The 22446-nt window shown below is 41.0% G+C and overlaps 1 protein-coding gene across 2 annotated transcripts; it reads right to left on the minus strand.

Annotated features, from left to right (window-relative positions):
- Positions 1 to 1307: 1307 nt before the first annotated feature.
- Positions 1308 to 16625, minus strand: LOC127308268 (translation factor GUF1 homolog, chloroplastic). 2 transcript variants are annotated; one of them, XM_051339052.2, is made up of 22 exons: positions 16332 to 16624; positions 16013 to 16189; positions 15619 to 15705; positions 15474 to 15530; positions 15226 to 15291; positions 14603 to 14665; positions 14439 to 14483; positions 14189 to 14289; positions 13936 to 14032; positions 13559 to 13630; positions 12404 to 12558; positions 12262 to 12319; positions 11405 to 11485; positions 11226 to 11312; positions 10829 to 10900; positions 10567 to 10701; positions 9326 to 9399; positions 8810 to 8897; positions 2845 to 2922; positions 2340 to 2415; positions 2016 to 2056; positions 1308 to 1868 (listed from the first exon to the last, which is right to left on the minus strand). In XM_051339052.2, exons 1-22 carry the CDS (start codon positions 16536 to 16538, stop codon positions 1773 to 1775), a joined length of 2013 nt encoding a protein of 670 aa, XP_051195012.1. In that variant the 5' UTR covers positions 16539 to 16624; the 3' UTR covers positions 1308 to 1772. The 2 variants fall into 2 exon arrangements, with proteins under 2 accessions (XP_051195012.1, XP_051195013.1); XM_051339053.2 differs by lacking the exons at positions 12262 to 12319; positions 12404 to 12558 and having other exon boundaries at positions 16332 to 16625.
- Positions 16626 to 22446: the final 5821 nt, after the last annotated feature.

The raw sequence follows: 22446 nt of genomic DNA on the forward strand, positions 1-22446 counted from the left end.
GGCAAGATAAATGAAAATACACGCCAACTCCTGACTTTGTCACTTCCAGTCGCATGGTCGAGCGTTGAGCGGTCGACCTGGAGCCTGCAGTAGACGCAATGATAGCCTCTGATCTTTGACTTTGAGTGACTCCGCCGCTGAAACGAATCTACCGATCCCAGCCCGTCTCTTTTATCCGGAGAGCTAGGTGCCAAATGGACAGAAGATCTTCTCGTGGAGTAGCAGGATCTACTGTACATACCTCCATCGGGTACACCTTCTTTCTGGATGCCTACATCCATGGCTACTGATGCTATTTTCGAAGTGCTGTTGGGTGTTGGCCTGCGCGAACAACTCTGATAGTATTTCAGAAAGGAGGTAAGATCAATGGAGGGGGAAACCCAAGGTCGCGGAAATTTCTTTTGATCCAAACGAAACCCATTTCTCAAGTACTAGTACCGTGTACTACCATGTTTGCACAGCAGCCGGGCCTGTTTGTCTCTTTGTTGTACATGCATGCATGCACAGGTGTGTGCGTGTTGCTTGCGATGGTGAAGCAAAAGCAACGTCATGCAGGCTTCAGACTTCAGCCTCTCGAGGACGATGGGTCACCGGTGTGGTGTTGCTTTGGCAGCTTCTGCTTGGCTGCAGCTAAGACCAGTCATAGTGGGAGTATCATTTACTATGTTGTGTAGTCATTTTTTACTGAAAAGCTGCATGTAATGATAACATATTATATTAGTAGATCTAGCTGAAAAGACTACTCAATCTATTAGTAGCCTTTTCAGCTATAGCTCTAATTGAAGAGCCTAAAAATAAGTAATAATCTATCCAACTAAAATAGGTATCTCACTTTTATCTAGATACATGGTTATATCTAGATGCATTTTACTTAAAGATACGGATGTACAATACGTTACCATCACCTAGGGCTCTTGCAGCTCCTTTGGTCTACCAAAGAGTTTGTCGCCGCGCAGGGCCGCTCCGTCCGTGTCACAGATGGAGAAGGCTTCACAAATCCTCTTCCGTTCCGTTCTCTATTCTTCTCTGGATTGTTCTCGTTGGAAGAAAACATGGGCAAGACTGACCGACACGGGAGAGACCGGAGTCACCAGAGGGGTCAGCTATGAGCGTCGCAACACCGTGTCCCACATATCTGCTTGTACAAAAGCATATTGACTGTAGTATACCGCAAGGAAAGGTCACCGAAGCTTGTTCTTGGGTCAGAGTTATCCTATTAAAAATATTCTTTCAGTCCTGAATATCATTAATTTACATCTCTATAGAAAAAAGTTGCGACACATAGTTTGGAATGAAGAGAGTATATATGAAGAATTGGAATGGCATACTGGCTGTATGATGATCACAAAGTCACCACGCTTGCAAAACCTTGTTTTCAAATGCCTCACAGCATTTGGTCTAATAAAATTGCGAAGTCAAAAGTTTTCGAACAATACAACTTTTGTGGAGTCCAACCTTTCTGTACAGGATATTACAGGTATGGCATCTTTCTTTTACCCAGACACAAAATCTGTACAGGACCGGATGACCACTCGAGTTGCACGCATCTTCTAGCTTCATAATCTGACATGCCAACAAATAGATGTAAGATTCTGATTAGCAGCTCAGTTCCTGAACGGCTTTATACACGTCAGTGCGGTTCCTTTGTTCTGGCCCTTGGCGAGTTGAAAATAACGACCCGTTGTCTATTTCTTTTCTTTTTCTTGTCTCATCCTATTAAAGCTTTCCAGCCCAATCCAATAACTATACAGAAACTGGAGATCCTTTATAATTCACAACACCTCCTTCTCCAGTTTCAGCACTGCCATGAATGCCTCTTGAGGAACTTCGACTCTTCCGATTGCTTTCATTCTCTTCTTTCCTTCAGCCTGTTGGCAAATGTTAAACAGCATATTATCTTGCCTACCATAAAGGGATGTTTGCCCTTGAAATGTCCAGCAAAATTAATCTATTGAGCACAATCATTAATTCTCCACAGTTAACTTTCATCCAAATAAACGATCGGAGATAATTACCTGCTTTTTTAACAACTTCTTTTTCCTTGATATATCGCCCCCTGCAAGTGAAAGAAAAATAATGTTGTGACTGACTGCAAAGCTGTGACGGCAAAGAGTAGTGGTCTTTTCTTTTAAGAAATGCACCATTTCAATAAAGGATGCTCCCTCCGTCCCGAAAAGGATGTCGCGGAGAGATACATCCGCGACATCCTTTTCGGGACGGAGGAAGTACTAAAAATGTTTAGGTAAGTGTGCTCAGGATGAAAAACATGAAACAACAAACACAACATTTGATGGCCTTTACGGAACTGTCAAAGTACAAGCTTTTGTATTTCTGTTTACCGTAGCATTTGGATAAGACATCCTTCCTGATGGCTGATAGGGCTTCACTTGCAATGACCTTTGCACCAATACATGCCTGTCAAGGTGCTGATTAGCATATGATTGCTATAAACAGGAGTACTAACTGAGTAGTTCATGGCTTGAGTGGTTATGATTTATGATTCTCTAAGAACATATGGGCCATATGGCTGCTCCTACTTCCACCAAGCTGTTGAGGTAGTATTTTTTCTGAACTGACCTAGGCCCTCGTAAGACCTAAGCCAAGGCAGGGTGGTGCCAGTCTGCTCTATTATAGTTTGTGCTTCAAATACACAATCAATTCACTAAAGAAGAATTTGATTGATGTTATTTCTTAACATAGGTTGCCAAAAGTATGTTGAGATGTTATGTACCCAGTACCCCTAACCAGAACTCCCAATCTCCCATGATAAACTTGCCTAGCTTGCTATGCTCATACAGAGTACATTGTAAAAAAAAATATGAGAACAACACAGATGAACCTCACTTGAATAGGTATTTTAAACATTTGCCGAGGTATAAGTTCTTTGAGCTTTTGAGTGAGCGCTCTCCCAACAGTGTATGCCTAGAAAAATAATTCAAAAAACAGATTAGCTTGAGAAAGTACTGAACATTAACCAGTATTATAAACTGTTCATTGCACTAGTACAGCAATGAAGTACAATTAATTGCACAAGCATAGAGAATTGTAAACATGCAGCCTAACTGTTGTCCAAAGGATTAGTGATTACCCTAGAGTATATGGGTTAATGAAAATGTTAAGGGAAGAAAAATACAGGATTAACGGTCAAAAAAGTACGAAACTAACTCTAAACTAACACAATCTTATCTTTAACAATGGGTATAGTTTCATACTGAAATGCATGTGTATTTGCAAGTTCTTTTCTCAAACACACACCCAAATGTATATTAGATGAAAACCCTACAAGTCCACCTCAGAAGAACCAAAAATAAAAATAAAAAGGCAGAGAAAGTTAAGAACTAAGGGTAAGAAAGCAAAACCGAAACTGTACAGCTCCCATTGTATGCACGTGTATTATCAGGTTCTTACTATAAGTTTGCACTTCACGGTAAGTGTATGTTCACATCAATGGTGTTTCTAGACAGTATACATATCATTCTGGTTTTAGATCTATATCTTTTAACAAAGTGATTGCCACCCTTAGTAACACAAAGTAAGTCTGCAGTCTGCACAGACAAAACATTCCTATATATGATGATGAAATCAAATGATATCAAGAGAAAAAACAAAGGTTATATGCTCAATAAAAGAAATCAAAGGTTATATGTTTAAGGGTGGCAATTTGACTCACGGAAGTGAGTAACACAAAGTGAGACTGCAGTCTGCAGAGACCAGAGATTCCTATACATGATGAAATCAAAGGTTATATGCTTAAGGGTGGCAATTCAACCCATGCTGGATAAAATACACGAGGGATTAGTATGACAAGCGGCAATGCATCAAGCTAACCTAAGGACGCGTTTGCGTAGCTCATAAAATTAAATTGAAAAACAAAGGTTTGACCCGATGGGTGCCCAATTGGGCCGGGTTACCCGTCAGGTTCGGGCATGGGTCTGAACCCTGACCCACAGGTAGGGTCATCGCCTCATGGGTAAGCCATTCACTAGATAATGGGCTTCGGGCATGGGTCTGGCAAAAGGACAATCCGACTAAACCTGACCTGATTGCCACCCTCATATATGTTCGAGAAAAAACGAAAGGTCAGATGTGTTGGAATCTAAGATTAGTGTAATAGTACTCTAGTAGAGTCTAGAATGCTCTAGGGGAATTGGAGATTAGTAGTAGTCTCCTAGGAAAGTCTAGAATATTCCAGTAGTGTGCTACAATCTAAGTTAGTTTATTAGCAAAGTCTAGAGTATTCTAGGGAGTGTTAGTATAGTAGTAGTGTCTAGACTATTCTAGTGTATGAGTTAACATGTAAGCCTAAGTTGAGCTATATATATGAGAGGGTGTGGAGGTCCAAGGGACCAACCCATCCACAGTTTCCCCAAAATCCTACATGGTATCAGAGCTAGAGGCAGTGATGGTGTGTGCTACGGGCTGCCTGTGGTGATTCGGTGGAGTGAGGTGGAGTTCCGCAAAATCCAGGAGAAATACAACAGACGGGCAGAGAAGTGGAGTGCTGCCCAGGTAGAAGTGTTGATGTGAGCTGCTGCAGAGGTGCGGAGCCAACCGTCTGCAGCATTCGGAGTGGTGGTGAATCTTGCAAAGTTCGGTGTGGTGGTGAAGGGAGCAGCTGGGTGAGGTGCAGCTGCTTGTGGCTTGTAGTGAAGAGGGAGAAGCAAAGGTGCAGATTTCTGCGTGTGCGAGCAGAGGACAGAGGAGAGACCTAAGCTGCGTGTGCAGCCAGAAGAAAGATCCAGAGGGGTCGAGAGATCTGCAAGAGTAGGTCAAATATAGCAGAGAAGAGAAGAAGCACATAAGCTGGTTTGTTGGTGATTTTCAGCAATATTGATCAATGGGGGAGAATCAAACAATTGAGAAGCTACTTGAGAAAATGACTCAATTGCTCAAGGAGATTGAGAAGTTGAGACAATCAAGGGAGAGTGCAGAAATTCCAAAACAAAGTGGAAAAACAACTGTCCTAGGAAATTGTGTGAATCTTGCACAAACAGAAGAAGCAATCTCAAGTCAGGCTCCTGCATTAAATGGAACTTGTTCAAATTGGATTCTGGATTCGGGAGCATCAGCACATGTCACGGGTAAGTGGAGTGAGTTTGCATCATATACTCCACATCCACCCATGCATAAAGAGACAATCCAAACAGCCGATGGAACTTATCAACCTGTGAAAGGGGTCGGCACAGTGAAATGCACTCCGTCCATTACATTGTCTTCGGTATTATATGCTCCATCGTTTCCGGTGAGTTTGGTGTCTATGAGCTCTTTGGTTGATGATATTGATTGTCGAATAATTGCCGATCGATATAATTGTATAATTGAAGAGAGGAAGACTGGAAGGAGGCTTGGGATAGGTGTGAGACATAAGGGATTGTGGTACTTGGATAGAAGGGAAACCGATGAAGCGTTGTGCACTGCTCTCACAGTTGTTACCAATGATGATGAGGCAAGGTTGATACTCCAACATTGTCGATTGGGCCATATGTCCTTTGATACTATGAGTAAGATATTCCCTGAAGAAATGAAGAAGGTGGACAAAGAAAAACTTGTGTGTGATGCATGTGAGTTTGGAAAACACACCAGGACATCATATGTGAGTCGTGGATCATGCGGAGCACGTTGCCCTTTGTACCGATTCACTCGATGTATGGACTTCCCGGTGGTCTCTGTTAGCGGGATGAAGTATTTTGTCATTTTGATTGATTGCTACTCCCGAATGACTTGGATATATCTTGAAACATAAAAGTGAGGTGCTTACATGCTTCAAGGACTTCTATGCATATGTCCAAAATCGCTTCAACGCTAGTATTCAAATTATCAGGACAGATAATGGGACGGAGTATGTGAACAATGAATTTGGCAATTTTCTTTCCCAAAAAGGAATACTTCATCAAACTTCATGTCCTGATACTTCTCCACAGAATGGAGTAGCTGAAAGGAAGAATCGTCATCTGCTGGAGGTGGCTCGATCACTTATGTTTACCATGAATGTGCCCAAATTCTTGTGGAGTGAAGCGGTTATAGCTACTTATCTCATCAACCGGATGCCCTCAAGAGTGCTTGGGATGAAGACTCCATATGAAATGATCTATGGCCAAAATGAGTTCATCGTTCCGCCAAAGGTGTTTGGGTGTACTTGCTTTGTTAGAGACCATAGACCTTCGGTGGGAAAATTGGATCCTCGTGCTGTGAAGTGCATCTTCATTGGATACCCATCTGGACAAAAGGGCTACAAGTGTTGGAGCCCTAGTGAGCGGAGAACATTTGTTAGCATGGATATGACATTTAGAGAGTCTGAGCCGTTCTATGGAGAAAAGACGGACCTCAGCTCGTTGTTTGACTTTGACTCTCCTAGCACAATCGAAGCTAGTCGAGAGAGGGAGAGTGAACTTTTGAGGACAAAGGAACATGAACCATCCAGAGTTGTTGTTGGTTCAATTCCATCTCCTACGAGTGAAGAGAGATGGACAAAGCCAAATGAGGAAGAAAATCTAAGGGTGTCTACAAGGAGACAAGCTACAAGTGAAGAGAGATGGAGAAAGCCAAACGAGGAAGAGAACTTGAAAGTGTATACACGGAGGAAATCGCAGCATGAGCAGCAGCAACGAGTTCCCACGACAAGTGACACACAGTGCGGGGAGCAACATGTGCAACAACGGGCTCCCACGACAAGTGACACACAGTGCAAGGGGAGCAACATGCTCCAACGGTGTTGAAACCGATGAATTGTCCGATGACGCAGTCCATCTATTACGAGGGATTCAATGGACTTGCCCATTGCCTTAAGAAAAGGAACCCGAGTCGCAGCTAGAAAACCTCCAAATTGGTACCAGGAGGAGCATGACATTGCTAATTATGTATCATATGCATCTCTATCTACGAACTACAGGGCCTTCATCGCATCATTGCAATCTGTGGTGATCCCAAGAGATTGGAAAGAAGCAAAACAAGACCCAAAGTGGTACGAGGCCATGTTGGAGGAAATGAAAGCTCTTGAGAAGAACAATACATGGGATCTTGTTACTCTTCCAGCTGGAAAACGTCCAGTTACTTGCAAATGGGTGTATTCCGTGAAGCAATCCCCAGAAGGGAAAATAGAACGATACAAGGCAAGGTTGGTGGCAAGGGGTTACGATCAAACATATGGGATTGACTATGACGAGACCTTTGCTTTGTTGCAAAGATGAGTACTATAAGAACTCTTATTTCTTGTGCCGCTAACTTTGGTTGGCCCTTGCATCACTGGATGTCAAGAATGCTTTCTTGCATGGAGATCTCCAGGAAGAAGTTTATATGGACATTCCACCTGGCTTTAGTAACTCCAACACCTGTGGGAAGGTGTGCAGATTGAAGAAGTCTTTGTATGGTCTCAAGCAGTCACCAAGGGCATGGTTTGATAGGTTCCGGAGAGCCATGCGCAATATGGGTTACAAGCAATGTAATAGGGATCATACCGTGTTCTATAGGCATTCAGGGCATCGTATTACCATCCTTGCGCTTTATGTGGATGACATTGTTATCACCGGAGACGATAATGATGAAATAAGCCTATCAAGATGAGATTGAGCAGAGAATTTGAGGTTAAGGATCTAGGACAACTCAAGTATTTCTTGGGTATTGAGATTGCGAGATCTCCTAAAGGAATAGTTATCTCTCAACGGAAATATGTGTTGGATCTACTCAATGAGACTGGTATGCTTGGGTGTCGGCCTGCTTCAACTCCTATTGAGCAAAATCACCAGCTATGTGCTCAGTCAGGAGATCCAGTTAATAGAGAGCGCTACCAACGGCTTGTTGGTCGACTTATCTATTTATGCCATACGAGACCTGATATATCTTATGCCGTGAGTGTGGTGAGCCGCTACATGCATGACCCAAGAAGTGGACATCTAGAGGCAGCTTATAGAATTTTACGCTATCTGAAAGGAAGTCCTGGAAAAGGTCTATGGTTCAAGGCCAATGGGCACTTGAGTGTGGAGGGATATTGTGACGCGATTGGGCAAGTTGCCTTGATGACGGAAGGTCCACATCGTGCTTTTGTGTCTTCGTAGGAGGAAACTTGGTATCTTGGAGGAGCAAGAAGCGACATGTGGTCTCAAGATCAACTGCAGGTAGTATAGAGCAATGGCGGTGTGTTTGTGTGAGATGTTATGGATGAAAGGCCTCCTATCAGAATTGAAGCTACTGCGGAGAGGGCCATTGAATCTTTGGTGCGACAACAAGTCAGAAATAAACATTGCTAACAATCCCGTTCAGCATGACCGAACAAAGCATGTGGAAATAGATCGATTCTTCATTAAAGAACGGCTTGACGAAGGAACCTTGAAGTTAAGCCATGTAACCTCTAGAGAACAAATAGCAGATTGTCTAACCAAAGGATTAGGTAGTAAGGAATGTTTGTTGGCATGTAACAAGATGGGAATGATAGATATCCATCGCCCATCTTGAGGGGGAGTGTTGGAATCTAAGATTAGTGTAATAGTACTCTAGTAGAGTCTAGAATGCTCTAGGGGAATTGGAGATTAGTAGTAGTCTCCTAGGAAAGTCTAGAATATTCCAATAGTGTGCTACAATCTAAGTTAGTTTATTAGCAAAGTCTAGAGTATTCTAGGGAGTGTTAGTATAGTAGTAGTGTCTAGACTATTCTAGTGTATGAGTTAACATGTAAGCCTAAGTTGAGCTATATATATGAGAGGGTGTGGAGGTCCAAGGGACCAACCCATCCACAGTTTCCCCAAAATCCTACAAGATGAGTACAGTTTTACTGGCCACTTATCTAGTAAGCAACTTCCTTTACTAGATAAAGTACCTTTTCTCTGTGTACAATTGTCGACAATGCTTCCACAGGCTCACCATTGATTTGTATGTCCAGCTTTACTAGGTCACTTTCCCTGTACCTGCCAATTAGGAAAAAATGCATGTAAGCTGATTTTGCACAACGAACTATTGAGCACGAACAAGCAAAAACAGATGGCTAAGGTGTAGCCTAATATAAAAGTACGCATGATTCTAAAATCCAAACTAGAAACACTATTTTATGACCCATATTACTACTAGAATCAAGAAGTAGTCATCCTTATCAAGACATGTGTAAAAAAAAAAAGAGATTTTTTCGAGTACATTGATCTGTTCACATAAGCAACCGCTGCATCATGATTATTACAGTGCCTTGGAACCAAAAACCTAGATTGGAAGCAACCTTGTATTTCTCTAGGACAATAAGACAACATGTATACTGCATGAACAATATATGCAGCATACGGGCAAGACAGAACAGGTATACAGTATAAACAGGTAGATAACATGTATCTAACAGTATATGTACCCGACAACTGCATATTCCATGCTAGCATATCCTTTGCTTCGAGATTTCAGTTGATCAAAGAAATCACCAACCATCTGCATTACAGTTACAAATGAAAATCTACAGAAAATCCACCAAATAACTGGATAGGTTTCATGAAAAAAAGACAAGAGGGCCTTCAGTACAATGCATGCAAATTCAAGAAATATACTTTCAAAGAAGCTATCACAAAGTCGAGTAGAAAGGAACAATGTTACAGAAGCAGCAGCATATAAAATGAAGAATCAGGTTGACAGGTTGCCTTTGGATGAAGTTAATAGTGAAAGTGATGCTAACAATATGATTGCCAAGAAGTAGCAGAATTCCAATTGGCCTATACGATATTGATACAATTATCATATCATGTCTACTGAAATTCTTCTTTGGAAAATGTTTTGTATGTTTTGCAGATTCATAGAGGTATGCATCTCATTACTTCTCATTACAAGTCATGCTACACCGCCAAGTCCTGCTACCTCGCGATGTTCCAAGGCTCGGTCACGTCCAGCTCGTGGAAACTTACCTGGAAGACCTGGGCGCCGCCGCGCGTCAAATTCTTCAGCTGGCTGGCGAGCATGGACCGCTGTTGGACCGCGGAGAGACTGGCCCGGCGAGGACTGCAGCACCACCCCAGGTGCTTGCTGTCCGACCAGCTGCCGGAGACGATGCATCACCTCATCCTCACCTGCCCCTTCTCCAGGCAGGTTTGGCACGAGGTGTTGGCACGCTTGCGCATGACTTGCCAACCACCAACTGACGCCGACGCAACCCTGGACGATTGGTGGCGCAAAGCGAGGCAGCAAACCCCCAAGATCCTACGCAAAGGCCTGGACTCCATCATCCTACTCATGCCATGGCTCATATGGAAACACCGCAATGCTTGCGTTTTCGACAGGAGCCGGCCATCGATCTTTGGATTGGTGGATGACATCATGGAGGAGGCAGCGCAGTGGGCTAGGGCCGGGGCCAAGGGTTTAAGGGTAGCGCTACCGACGACTTGGGACGTGCACTGATGTATTTTCCTTTTTGTTCCTCCTCCTAGGAGGATTGTAAAACTCTCTATCTTTTCAATGCAATGATACGCAAGTCTTTTGCGTTTTCTCAGAAAAAAAAATACTTCCCATAGTTTTTCCTTTCATTTGCTTCATGCATACATTTCCATTTGACAAGTTACAACGAGGTGGAAAATTTGCATGTTTTTGGTCACAATAATGTTTTCATACCTCTGCTAGTGGTAGCATATAGATAAGTTTTGCCCTGTTTTCTGTAATGTAGTTCATTTCCTTGAATTCACCTCTTCTCTCTTGACCCAGCTCCATTATTGGGCCAATATAGTCCTTTGGTGTCAGCAACTCAATCTGAAACAGGATAGAGCAGATACCAAATAGGAGGATCAAACACATGCAGAGTACAGTAATTCCCAGAGTACAGGAAAATTAATGCATGACTGTGAATGGATGGTGGAAGACCGTATACAGCAACAACCTTTACATACGGTTCTTCAATGGACCTCCGTTTACCAGCTTCTGGAAGCAAAGATGGATTTGAACATTCAACCTACATGACATCTATAAGTAAGCATATGTTTACATTGACATCGCAATGCCAAATAAATAAAACTGGCATGTTTACGACTCAAACTGGATCAATAAACGTTTGATTTCCTTTACTAAAAAGATGTCAAATTTAGCAACCTTGACCAAGGCAGTAAGCAAGAAAAGGTAGAAACATCTAAATTAGCCGGAAATGGTTTCCATGTCATGTCCAACAAATACTGCTCTAAAAATTAGAGATACAAAACAGTGAGATTTAACTTACATATATAAATTAAGCACTAGATGGGTCCACAGAAAAGGCAAAAGTTCAGCATCATAGAACTTACAGTTTCATTATTGGCACAGTTGACACGGTAAACAACACTAGGTGCAGTAATTATCAAGTTCAAATTGTATTCTCTCTCTAGCCTTTCCTGAAAATAGAGAACAATACATTATAGAAAAATCTAGGGTACCATGGTTATAATGTGAGATGCATTGTTAAGAGTCATTCGGTTGTAAGAACCTGAACAATTTCCATATGAAGAAGACCAAGGAACCCACACCTAAAGCCGAACCCCATGGCACTAGAAGATTCCGGTTCAAACTGCGCCAATAACCAAGATATGTCCATATATAAAAATCAAGAGATGTAATTCAAAATGCTAATGGGTGATCAACAATCCACATATTACAGAGCCCAAGAGAATAAATGTACTGTAAATTTTCATGCTTAAATGTTATAAGAATGAGATTAAAAATCTAACAGTTTTCTTACCATGTAGAAATGGAACATTGATCAGCTATTCATAAATGAAGATACTGATTTTATTAGCAATTGGTGTTGTGCATGTTTTAACACAAAAATATTAAGTCTTTCTTGCTTGTGTGTCACATATCAGGACACATGGGTTTGTGAAATCCAGGTTCCAGTTACAGTATTTATATTCAGTTGATTGTAGAGTATAAAAACTACAACTATCTTTTTAATTACTTTCATCAATACAGTGATCATGTGGCATCATTAGTTTTCAATAGTAAAAAGTATGAACTTAATATTCTTGTTAGTTTAGTTTTCATAAATTACTTTAGAACCTCTATGTCTCCTTAGGGCAAAAAAAGTTACAAGCGTGTGCCAATGCAAATCATGTATACAACAATCATGGTCTACTTGCATTTTGCATCTAGTATGAATTATATTATATCAGTTTTCCTATTTTTATGTTCATACAGATGCACTGCAGTATGAAGATATGGGTCAACAAACAAACGCCCCAACCTTCAAATACTTGCAACATAAAAAACCAAATTGGTTTGACAACACACTCATGCTAATCTGATGACCTTGCATCCATAGACTCATAGGAATGATATGAGTACCACCTTTAGGGCAGCATCATTTAGCTGAAGTTTTCCCAATGCTTCCCGCAACTCCTCAAACCTATTGCCAACTTCAATGTCAATACAAGATAAATTATGCTTCCGTAGAGATGAACAAATTCATTTCAAGGTGAAAGTACAGTACTGATCTGCCTCTAAAGGAAACAAGCCGCAGAAAACCATTGGAGTAGCTTCTGAATATCCTGGTAAAGCAGATTCTGCTCTTTTTGCAAAATGAGTAATTGTATCACCGACCCTAGCATCTGCCACTGATCTTACGGAAGCAGAGAGATAGCCGACCTGTGAAGGAGTGGTCAAGACTTCAAGAAATTTGGTTTGAAAGAATTATTGCAGTACTATGAACAGAATTAGGAGAAATCACACAGGAATAGGAGAAAATTAGGATTGAGGTATCTTTCGTTTACTCAATCCTGCGTGAAGTAAAAAACATATGATTTCGCAGAACTGGCTCCTTGGGTGCACCGTAGGAATTTTGCAGGAATTTGAAGAGAGAGAGAAGGTACATGCCAGGAGCAAAGGAAAATTTCTAAGGGTCTAAGCTCTTGCTAAGATTCCTAATTTTCCACCAGAATTTAAGAAAGGAATCCGTTGGAATTTTGATGATCTCATTTCTTTGAGCAAAAGCGCTTCTGTCAGAAAATTCCATCGTTCTGACATCCTACAGAATTTCTTCAAAGGCATCATCGGAACGCAGCATTCTAAGAAGATAGGATGAAATGGCGCAAGATCTAGAAGAAAACCATAAAAGGAAAAAAAAAAATGAGGTTAAACCTCCTGCTAAGAACCCTATGAAATTAGGGTGTAGAAGAGAAATACAAAGGAAATTTGATGATGTAATTCCTATTATCCAGAGGAGCTCTATAGGAGAAAAAAAAATGATGGGCTAAAACTCTACAAAACTCCTATGAAAATCCTTCAATCCAAATAGGACCTTAATGTGTAACATTTTATGTTGTTACATACGGCGGCTTAATTCACGCCATCTTGATCCCACCGAAGTACCAATGGAACAGCAACCTGCCCAAGGTATAGTCAAAGAAACGTGCAATACATAGATTTTTTAAGGAATTTTGTAAGATCATGACCTGTAGATTTTTTTAACAAGAGCCCTTTGGATCATATGATTGGGGTTGACAAATTCCTATAAAGTTCCTTCAACGCAATGGTGCATAGATGGCACATTTAGCCATCTAGACCAATAATCTGGCATTCTGGCATGACTAATACATGGTAGAAGTGTCCATTTCGTAAATAACTAAAGTGGAACTAACAAAGTTACCTCACCAGCGTGCAGTTCATCAGCTTCCATCTGATTGGGGGATAGTACACCAATTTCATCAGCAACATATTCCTGTTTATTTTGACAACAACCTCAGCATAATATTCTATACGCTGCACAGCTAAGATTCTATGGGAAATAATTATAGCATGTCATAATTCAGAAATACTTCATGGAAGTGGTAAAGACTAATGGCCTCAATTTTGGTGTGGTATATTAGGATGGAAACTTTGGATGGTAATTTACACGAGTGGTATGAGAAAAAAATACAATGGAATTGTGTTCTCCAGAAAAATACTGAACCCCAAGAAAACACTACTGTAGCCTTAGATGAACATGGTAGTTTACTGGAAAGGTGCCAGTTTTGCCGTAGTTACCTTTTTATTGGCCATAAAACATATCTTGTCTCCTTTCTTTATACTTCCATCAATAACTCGAAAATACACAATTACACCTCTGTATGCATCATAATAGCTGAAATAATGTAGATAAACATTAAACAAAGTTCAGTTATGCTCAGACTATTATGTAGAATAATATGTAGATCAATTAATGTTGTTTGCCTGTGCAATTTTAGCACTTGGATAATTCATTGAGAAAATCTAAGTGGACCGACTTCTTAAAGGTCACCTGTCAAATATAAGAGCCCTGAGAGGATTTTTTAAAGTATCCTGTGGCGGGGGGACCTTGGTTACGATGGCATCTAGTATCTCAGTGATGCCGATACCCTCCTACAGACACACAACAGCAACAGCAGCAAAAATCAGAAGCTAAATTATTATATATGTTCGCAAAAAGGAAAATAATATGCCCTATCTAAACGTCTGCATGCACTGTGTAAGCAACTCCGAACAAAACAATAGTGGTAATGAGAACTAACCTTTGCTGAACACCTAATTGCATTACTGCAGTCCAACCCAATTATCTGGGAATAGAAAGGAAATGGTGAGCTTGACTAGTACGAAACAATGTGGCATAATTTGGAACATGGAAGAAATTGTTTTAGCTATCAGCAGGATAGTTAGAACAAAAATTTAGGAACACCTCCTCAATCTCTTGCGCGATACGGTCAGGTTCAGCACCAGGAAGATCAATTTTGTTTAGAACCTATACTAGAAATCAAAGCATCTGTCAAATACACAAAAGTGAGAAGCTATAATAAAACATTATGCCAAAAAGTGTCTATTTCTCAAGGGTAATGACATAAAGATTTGCTCCCTTTGATCCATAATACTTGTCGTGGTTTGAACTAAAACCAAGACAGGTATTATGGATCGGAGGGAGTACTAGATTTACCCTCCTCAGTATTCATCTACAAAAAGCAAAAGGCAACAAGTGCTTTGCCATGTTAAAGCTAATTTTCATTATTGTCCAATAAAAGGGGAGATAGATCTTGCTCAAACAGTATATTGTCTGAAATATACTCATTTTTACTCATATTTGCACCCACTTCCAGCAAGGAAAAACATAGTACATTCAAAATAACTCTAGTGCCCAATTTATTAACAGCTAAAGGTAAATATTGTAAAACTACTCCCTCCGGTCTTTTTTAATTGACTCAAATTTAGTACAAAATTGTACTAAATCCGAGTCAATTAAAAGAGACCGGAGGAAGTAGAAGATAGGAAACTTGTTATTGTGCGGATAAACTGGCAGTTCAAACTGACCGGTATGATTTCAAGGTTGCTTTCAAGTGCAAGATACACATTCGCTAACGTCTGGGCTTCAACACCCTGCATTATCACATCAGATAGCTTTTAGTATCTTGGAGAAGATGTAACTGAAGATGGTGATAACATTTAGCAAGCCTTGGTATAGTGTAAGGCGGAAGGTAAATGTCTTCAAATACATAGCTACTCCTTATCGAAAAAAATACATAGCTACTGAACTTACAGGAAAGAAATATATATTGCACCTGAGAAGCATCAACAACCAGCAGTGCACCCTCACACGCAGCAAGAGAACGGGAAACCTAGCAACCAGTCAAACATTCCATGACATATTTCAATCGACTCCAAATCTTAAAAGCACGCCTGGCAGCAGCATAATATGTTCCATACCTCATATGAGAAATCAACATGCCCTGGTGTATCAATTAAATTGAGGCAGTAGGGTTCATTGTTCATGACATAACGCATCCGAGCTGCCTACGATAACAAATGATTAGAGCAACAGCAAAGAAAAGGCAACAAAATGCACATCAAAACTATCAAGTACAGGGGTCTTTCAATTCGAGATTAGTTTTAGGTGCAAGTAAATGGCAGCGTAAGCTAACAAAATCACAACAACATTCATGTCATGTGGCAAGCAGGTATCAGCAAGTATCTGGTCTTGTTTCTCTCTAACCTCAGAATTTACAGGAGGTTAGTTAATCCTAATGTGTTTGGCTAAAGAACAAGAAGATATAGCACAGCGCTACATTGTTGAACCAACTACAGCAGCATTTTCACATACCTGCAGTTTGATTGTGATCCCCCTCTCCCTCTCCAGGTCCATGTTGTCCAGGAACTGCTGCTTCATATCCCTCTTCTGCACTGTCCCCGTCATCTCGAGGAGCTTATCCGCCAGCGTCGACTTCCCATGGTCGATGTGGGCGATGATGCAGAAGTTCCTGATGTTGGTGATGGGAACCTACCGGACCAGACCACAACGAGATTGATACTTCCAGTTAAATTTCAGGGCGTGCAAATCCCAAACAAGTTACAGTGTCGCAGCTCCTAATGAACATAATGCTCAATGTCTTGTAGCACTGCGCGAGGGAGGCAGAAGGTACCTTCTGGAGGCGGTCCTGGCCGGCGTCGGTGGAGGAGGCGGGCGCAGAGGCGGCGAGGCAGAGAACGCGGCCGCGGGAGGCGGCGGAGAGAACGCGCGGGCGGGAGGCGGCGGGGAAGGGGACGGCAGGTCGGCGGCGACCTGAGGCGAGCGGCGACGTCCCCGGCGCGAGGACGGCGAGGCGGGAGACGGCGGTGGCGGTGGCCATGGAAGGGAGTTCAAGGTGCGCAAGCGTCGGCGCTTCTGGGCCGCAAGGCTTTCCTTGCCTTGCCGCCGTCTGTCTATCCACACACGTTTGTGGATATTTGGTTGCTAGCTAGTATCCGTTGCATTGTTTTTTCCTTCCTAAACAAAATGTACTCTCTATATGATATTTTGGAGCTCAGTTTAAGCTCTCAAAACATCTTGTATTATTAAGAACAGGGCTGGTTCTTTTTAACAAAAGCATCAAGATTTTATTTCTTTATAGTGGGGTTGAAGTTAGAGAAAAGAAGTTGTGAAACACAAACTGGCCCTTAGTTCTACCTATATTTGCTAGAAAATGTGCAACCCTGTTTTGTTCTCGCTAAATTTTCACAAGGACAATCTTTGGAAATTCCATCAGACGCTTCACTTCAGTGTTGTGGAGAGCTTCAACAAAGTAAATTTCAAGAACCAAAGGGAGTGTGAACAATTGATGTTGCAAGTTTACCATGATAATCTGTAGTCTAAAGCATCGTTATTATTCCATAAATGCACCTAAGCTGCAAAGATCAACAAATTGTTCGCATCTTGGGGGTACCATACTAATTTATGCTCGCCCTTCGGCATCGATCGACCATCCGCAAAAAGACTTGGGCAAATCCTATTTACCACTTAGTGCAGGAGCGATTTCCTCTTTCGATGGTGGGTTGAGCCCATTACAGCACCCGACTTTCTTCTTTTTTGTTCTTTTTTCCTTCTATTTTATGTTTTCTTTTCTCCTTTTCTTTTATGTGTTTCCTTTTTTTTTATATTAGATAATTTTTTGTGTTTTGAAAAAAATATTAGTAGTTTTTTCTTGTTCAAATAAGATAAATATTTTTAATAAAAAATGTTCAAATAACATAAATGTTCATACTGAAAATCATTCAAATATGATAAATATTTATATGGAAAAAACATTAATATGAGATAAATGATTTTATTGAAAAATCGTTCAAACACGACTAATGTTCTTATTTCAAAATTCGTTCAAAAAAGATAAATATTCTTACTAGTAATTTCTTATTTGGCATATGTGAATATTTTGTTTTCACAATTATTTTTCCTTCCATTAATATAATTTTTCTAAACAATAAAACAAGGAAGTAAAAGGAATAATTTCAGAATTTATTAAAAAACTGTTTCGGAACTATTAATGAATGAGGAAATGGAGAAACAGTAGCTATTATTGGGCCGTATTTAGAGCGGCCGCAGTGCTTCAGGCACTCACTCCCGCTCGCTTAGAGAGCTGAGTTGTCAGCCCTTTCGTGTCCTGGGCCAAGGAGGTGCTCTCCTCACCGAGGCCTTAAAAGGCACGCATAGGCCTTTGGCTTTCAAATTTCTCGTTCAATCGCATGCTTGACAAACAACTCAGTTAATCACTCGTTTGTATTTAGTAGTGTTAATGACGTCTTCCTGGAGTGAGAGTGGCTACGCCTTCACCTCCCTCATATGGTCCCAATTTTCGGCTACCAATGGACACGAGATTAATCGTGTGGAATAGTGGAAGGAATACTCATCTTCAATAACACATGCTAGCACGTCGCAATCACCTCAAGATGGCGCCTTTTTTTTCAATAAGTACATTGAGCTATAAAGACCCTTCCAAGCAAAACAAATTACTACCTCTGTCTATAAAAGAATGTCGCAAGTTTGTCTAAATATACAAGTATATATCTAGAAACCCTTCAGTGTATATATACATTTAAATTATCTCGGACACCTTTTTTATAAACAAAGAGAGTTATTTTATATGGTAAGAACTATCACTAGCTGGTAAGCGGTGCGAGTAGTGAAATTCCCTGACTTCTCCTGCTCCAAGCATCAAGGTCCAGCCGAAGCCTAGAAAAAGTTCTGGGAAAATAGCTACACACTTCATAAGAAACCTCCACGATATTCTTGAATTCAATAGAAACATCCATGGCATGTGGGACATGCATTTTTAGTTGTTCGGCGCGGTCATTGGGGTGTTTCGCTTGCTAGAGGCTTTTGCAGATAGTTGGAAGGGGAACCACCCATGCAATCGGTGCATCAATATATGTTGCGACAAGAGCAACATCATCACAAACGTGTGCACCTTTGTCCTTTGCCGCCTCGGGCTCAACGGCACCATCCACCCTGCGTTTATTTTCACTACTGCTGGTGCTCATTCTGGCCGGCAACAAACTACACCGGTGTTTTACCGTGCTGAATTGCAGGATTGCTCTCTCTAAGGATCATGCAATTCAACCTCAAACGACGTGTATTACAAATGCATGTGTTTTCAATTCCCATAGAGATCCTAAGAACAGTGAGGGGTAGGGGGCATTCGCCCCCTCCCCTTAGTACATGGTATTACAAATTGATGGTTAAATGCCCATGCGTTGCCATGGATTTTTTATTTATTCTTTGTTCATATACATATGAACGTAATACACATGAAATTTCACATCTGCAGAAAATAATTAGCCACATTATTCTAGAAATATAAGTTTTTCCTTTGCATTTTTTTTTGAAATGAATATGGTAGAGGAAGCCCCTACAATGATATTTTTTTAATAATAAAAACCCAACAAGGGTTTCATCAAAAGAAATCCGAAGCGGTTTCATTCGATTTGTTGTGGATTGGATGATGAAAAAACCAGCAAGCAGTAAGCGTAGGATGTGTTGCCGTAGCGCGCCCTACGAAGTTGTACAAAGTCAGCAACCATTTTGGGGCGCAAGCATAGGCAACACAGGACTGATGATGGAGTGGGGCGCGCAGTGAACTGGTTTTCTAAAAAGATTGGAAGATCCGGCCAAAGAAGGTGATAGCCCTGTTCATTCGTTCCCATGGTTCGATCCTTCCCAGTAAAACACGGCATGTTCGAATGATGATCGCTTTTACGCGAGAAAGGGGGACCACCCTCTAAGCCTAAGTATTCCTCAATGACCGATAGCGTACAAGTACCGTGAGGGAAAGGTGAAAAGAAACCCAATCGGGGAGTGCAATAGAGAACCTGAGATCCGATGCGAACAATCAGTCGAAGGAGCAGAGCGCGGGCGCACTCACTGTAACGGCGTACCTTTCACATGATGGGTCAGCGAGGAAATGGGAACAACGGCTTAAGCCATTAGGTGTAGGCGCTTTCCTGAGGTGGAAGATTTACGTTCCTCCTATTTGATCGGAAACCGATCGATCTAGCCATGAGCAGGTTGAAGAGAGCTCTAACAAGCCTTGGAGGACCGAACCCACGTATGTGGCAAAATACGGGGATGACTTGTGGCTAGGGGTGAAAGGCCAACCAAGATCGGATATAGCTGGTTTTCCGCGAAACCTATTTCAGGTGTCGAAGCGTTATTTCTGCGGGTTGCTAGTAGAATGAAGGGGGGAGTATGAGGAAGGCCGATTTTCTTTCTATATGGGGTTACAAAAACGCCAGTCACTATCCTTATCCTTCGCCATCATCCTCGATTATAAAGGATGGCGAGAGATCTCCATTGTGAACTCTTTGTTCAGCTACAACCCAGTGGACCGCTCGCCAATAGTAGCGAGAACTGTTTCCGTCTCATAAAATACCTTCTCGCACAACCCAAAGCTTATCAGGATCATGGATATCCTCGTCCTTATGTAATAGGGTGGCAGCAGCGAGATCTTCGTTGCTTTCTTGTTCCAAGCGGTGAGTAATGAGGGAGGTAGCGTCGATCCATTTTAAGAGAGCTGCAATAGAATCTACATTCTTGGGAATTAGAACCTGGGTCGATGGGTTGTACGCACATCTACTTTGCTTTGCATAAAATTTAGTTCAATAAATTGCAACAGCCCATCTAACTATCTCTTATATATCGACTAAGGTTCCAGCTCACTCATATCCTAAAGATACCTTACGATGTAATACAAGCACATGACACTAAGGCTATGTCCCATGATTTGGCAGTTCAACCAAAGGCCTCGTTTTTTTTTCCGTTTCATCCACATTCACCTCCCTGTGTTGCAACACCTTAAAAAAAATAAACATCAAGATAGACTTTTTTATCAACTTAAGAGCGGAAATATACATTAAAGTAGTAAGGTAGACCATGCACTACAAAGGGAAGAAAAAAATGGGATGCACATGCATAGATTTGTATTCAGCTCAAAAATTCTGAATCAACATAATACCTTCTTAAACGAACTCCCATTGTTTTATTTAAAAAATACAACAAGTAAACTCTGGACACTATTACTAACTCAAGTAAGTTGATTATATTGCATGATCTATTTCTGCACGTGAAGGCGGTTTGATGAAATACAGTTCAAAATGATCCAGGGGACTTTGCAATCATCTTACATATTAATGAATTTGTATAATCTCCCTTATCTCAGCTTGGTCCATGAATTCTACATTCACCCTTACAGCATCATATCGAAATAATTGCAACCTACAAATAGCTATTTACTTCAAGCAGAAACACTTGCCTGCCAGATCTAAATGTCAACATCACGGTTTCCTTGTTTCCAGTCTATGTATAAGAGTCTAGCAATCTACTGCAATGGGCATGGTGGAGAGAAGATAAAATAATTGTGAAAAGAGTGACCAAAGTAATAAGAGCATATGGTTACTTTTGGAAATTTCATCTCCTGGAGGAGGTACAAAGTTCGTAAGGATGAGGAGACAGTAAAAACTCGTTGCCACGACTTTTGCCCGGCACTGCTACTACATCATCGCTAGCCGCTGTCGTCGGCATCGCTGATAGCTATCACTCCAGAAACAGTTAAAGTACATTGTTGACTCGACCTATGCCTCAAGTGCCTACCATAGACTCTGACCATTCCTTGATCACATAAACTTTACGCTACAAAACACATCCGTGTGACACTATGAATAGCTACTTATGCTTCTTGATCCTCCGATGAGCTCAAAACGAACCATAATACATGGATAGGCTCGCATAAATTAAGCATTGTGTACTTGTTAATAAAACTCATCCTCACGATCTCAACCATGTTGAGTATATATACTGTAACATGAGTCATGCACATGCGCTAACTCAACTACCAGCTTGGTTTTTCACTCAAAGCAACCGGTTAGTCATATTAAGTCATATTTTTATTAAAATATCATGAAACGTCAAAGCATGGAAATAAATGTCATAAAAAGCCAAAAAAATCTCTCTCCGATGAAATGTTTCAGAAATTCCGCCTACGTCACAGTAGAAGCCACAAATTATGAGACATTTGTATCACTGAAATAGTAGCTCGTAAACATTATGATAGAATGTATGTGGCACATATGTATGACCTTCATACAAGCAAAGAATAGTGTGCTTAAAGTGTTCTAGATCAAGCTGTGTGCCACCTGTACGTGTATGTACTGGAAAATCTGCGGTGGTAAATAGGTGTGAGGTGTGCCTCTTGTTTTTCAAAACTAAACTACACTAAAACTGTTGACATGGGCAATAAAACATGGCCTATATATGAGTAAATTAAATTATTGAAGTGGCCAGTCTCCATGCGAGCTGAGCATGGCTGAGATTTCTATTTACATATAATAGATAATAACTTAGGAAGAAAATGCTTGCTCAAAGCCAGTATGAGAACTCCAATGAAGCCTTTGGGTGTCAGTGTCGTTGTTTCAAGTTTTCGATCTCTGTAGCGGGGCTTTTATTTTCTGTAATTCTTCTCTCTTTTTTAGATGTGTGCGTCCTTTATGCTATTAGGGCATGATGTTGTTGCAGAGGCTGGATGTAATTGGTATCTCCGCGATATTAATATATGCTCTTTATCAAAAAAATCAAAAACAGATAGAACCATACATAAAGAATTAAAACATGCAAGTGGGCCTGCAGAGTGAATTTGAAACAACATGCAAAGAATATATTGCAGAGAGAAAATATACGGGGCACAAGACATAGTACATTGCATATTAGCATTGAACCATTCCATGTTGTAACTG

Source organism: Lolium perenne, chromosome 6 (genome assembly GCF_019359855.2).
Source record: "Lolium perenne isolate Kyuss_39 chromosome 6, Kyuss_2.0, whole genome shotgun sequence".
NCBI classification, from domain to species: domain Eukaryota; kingdom Viridiplantae; phylum Streptophyta; class Magnoliopsida; order Poales; family Poaceae; genus Lolium; species Lolium perenne.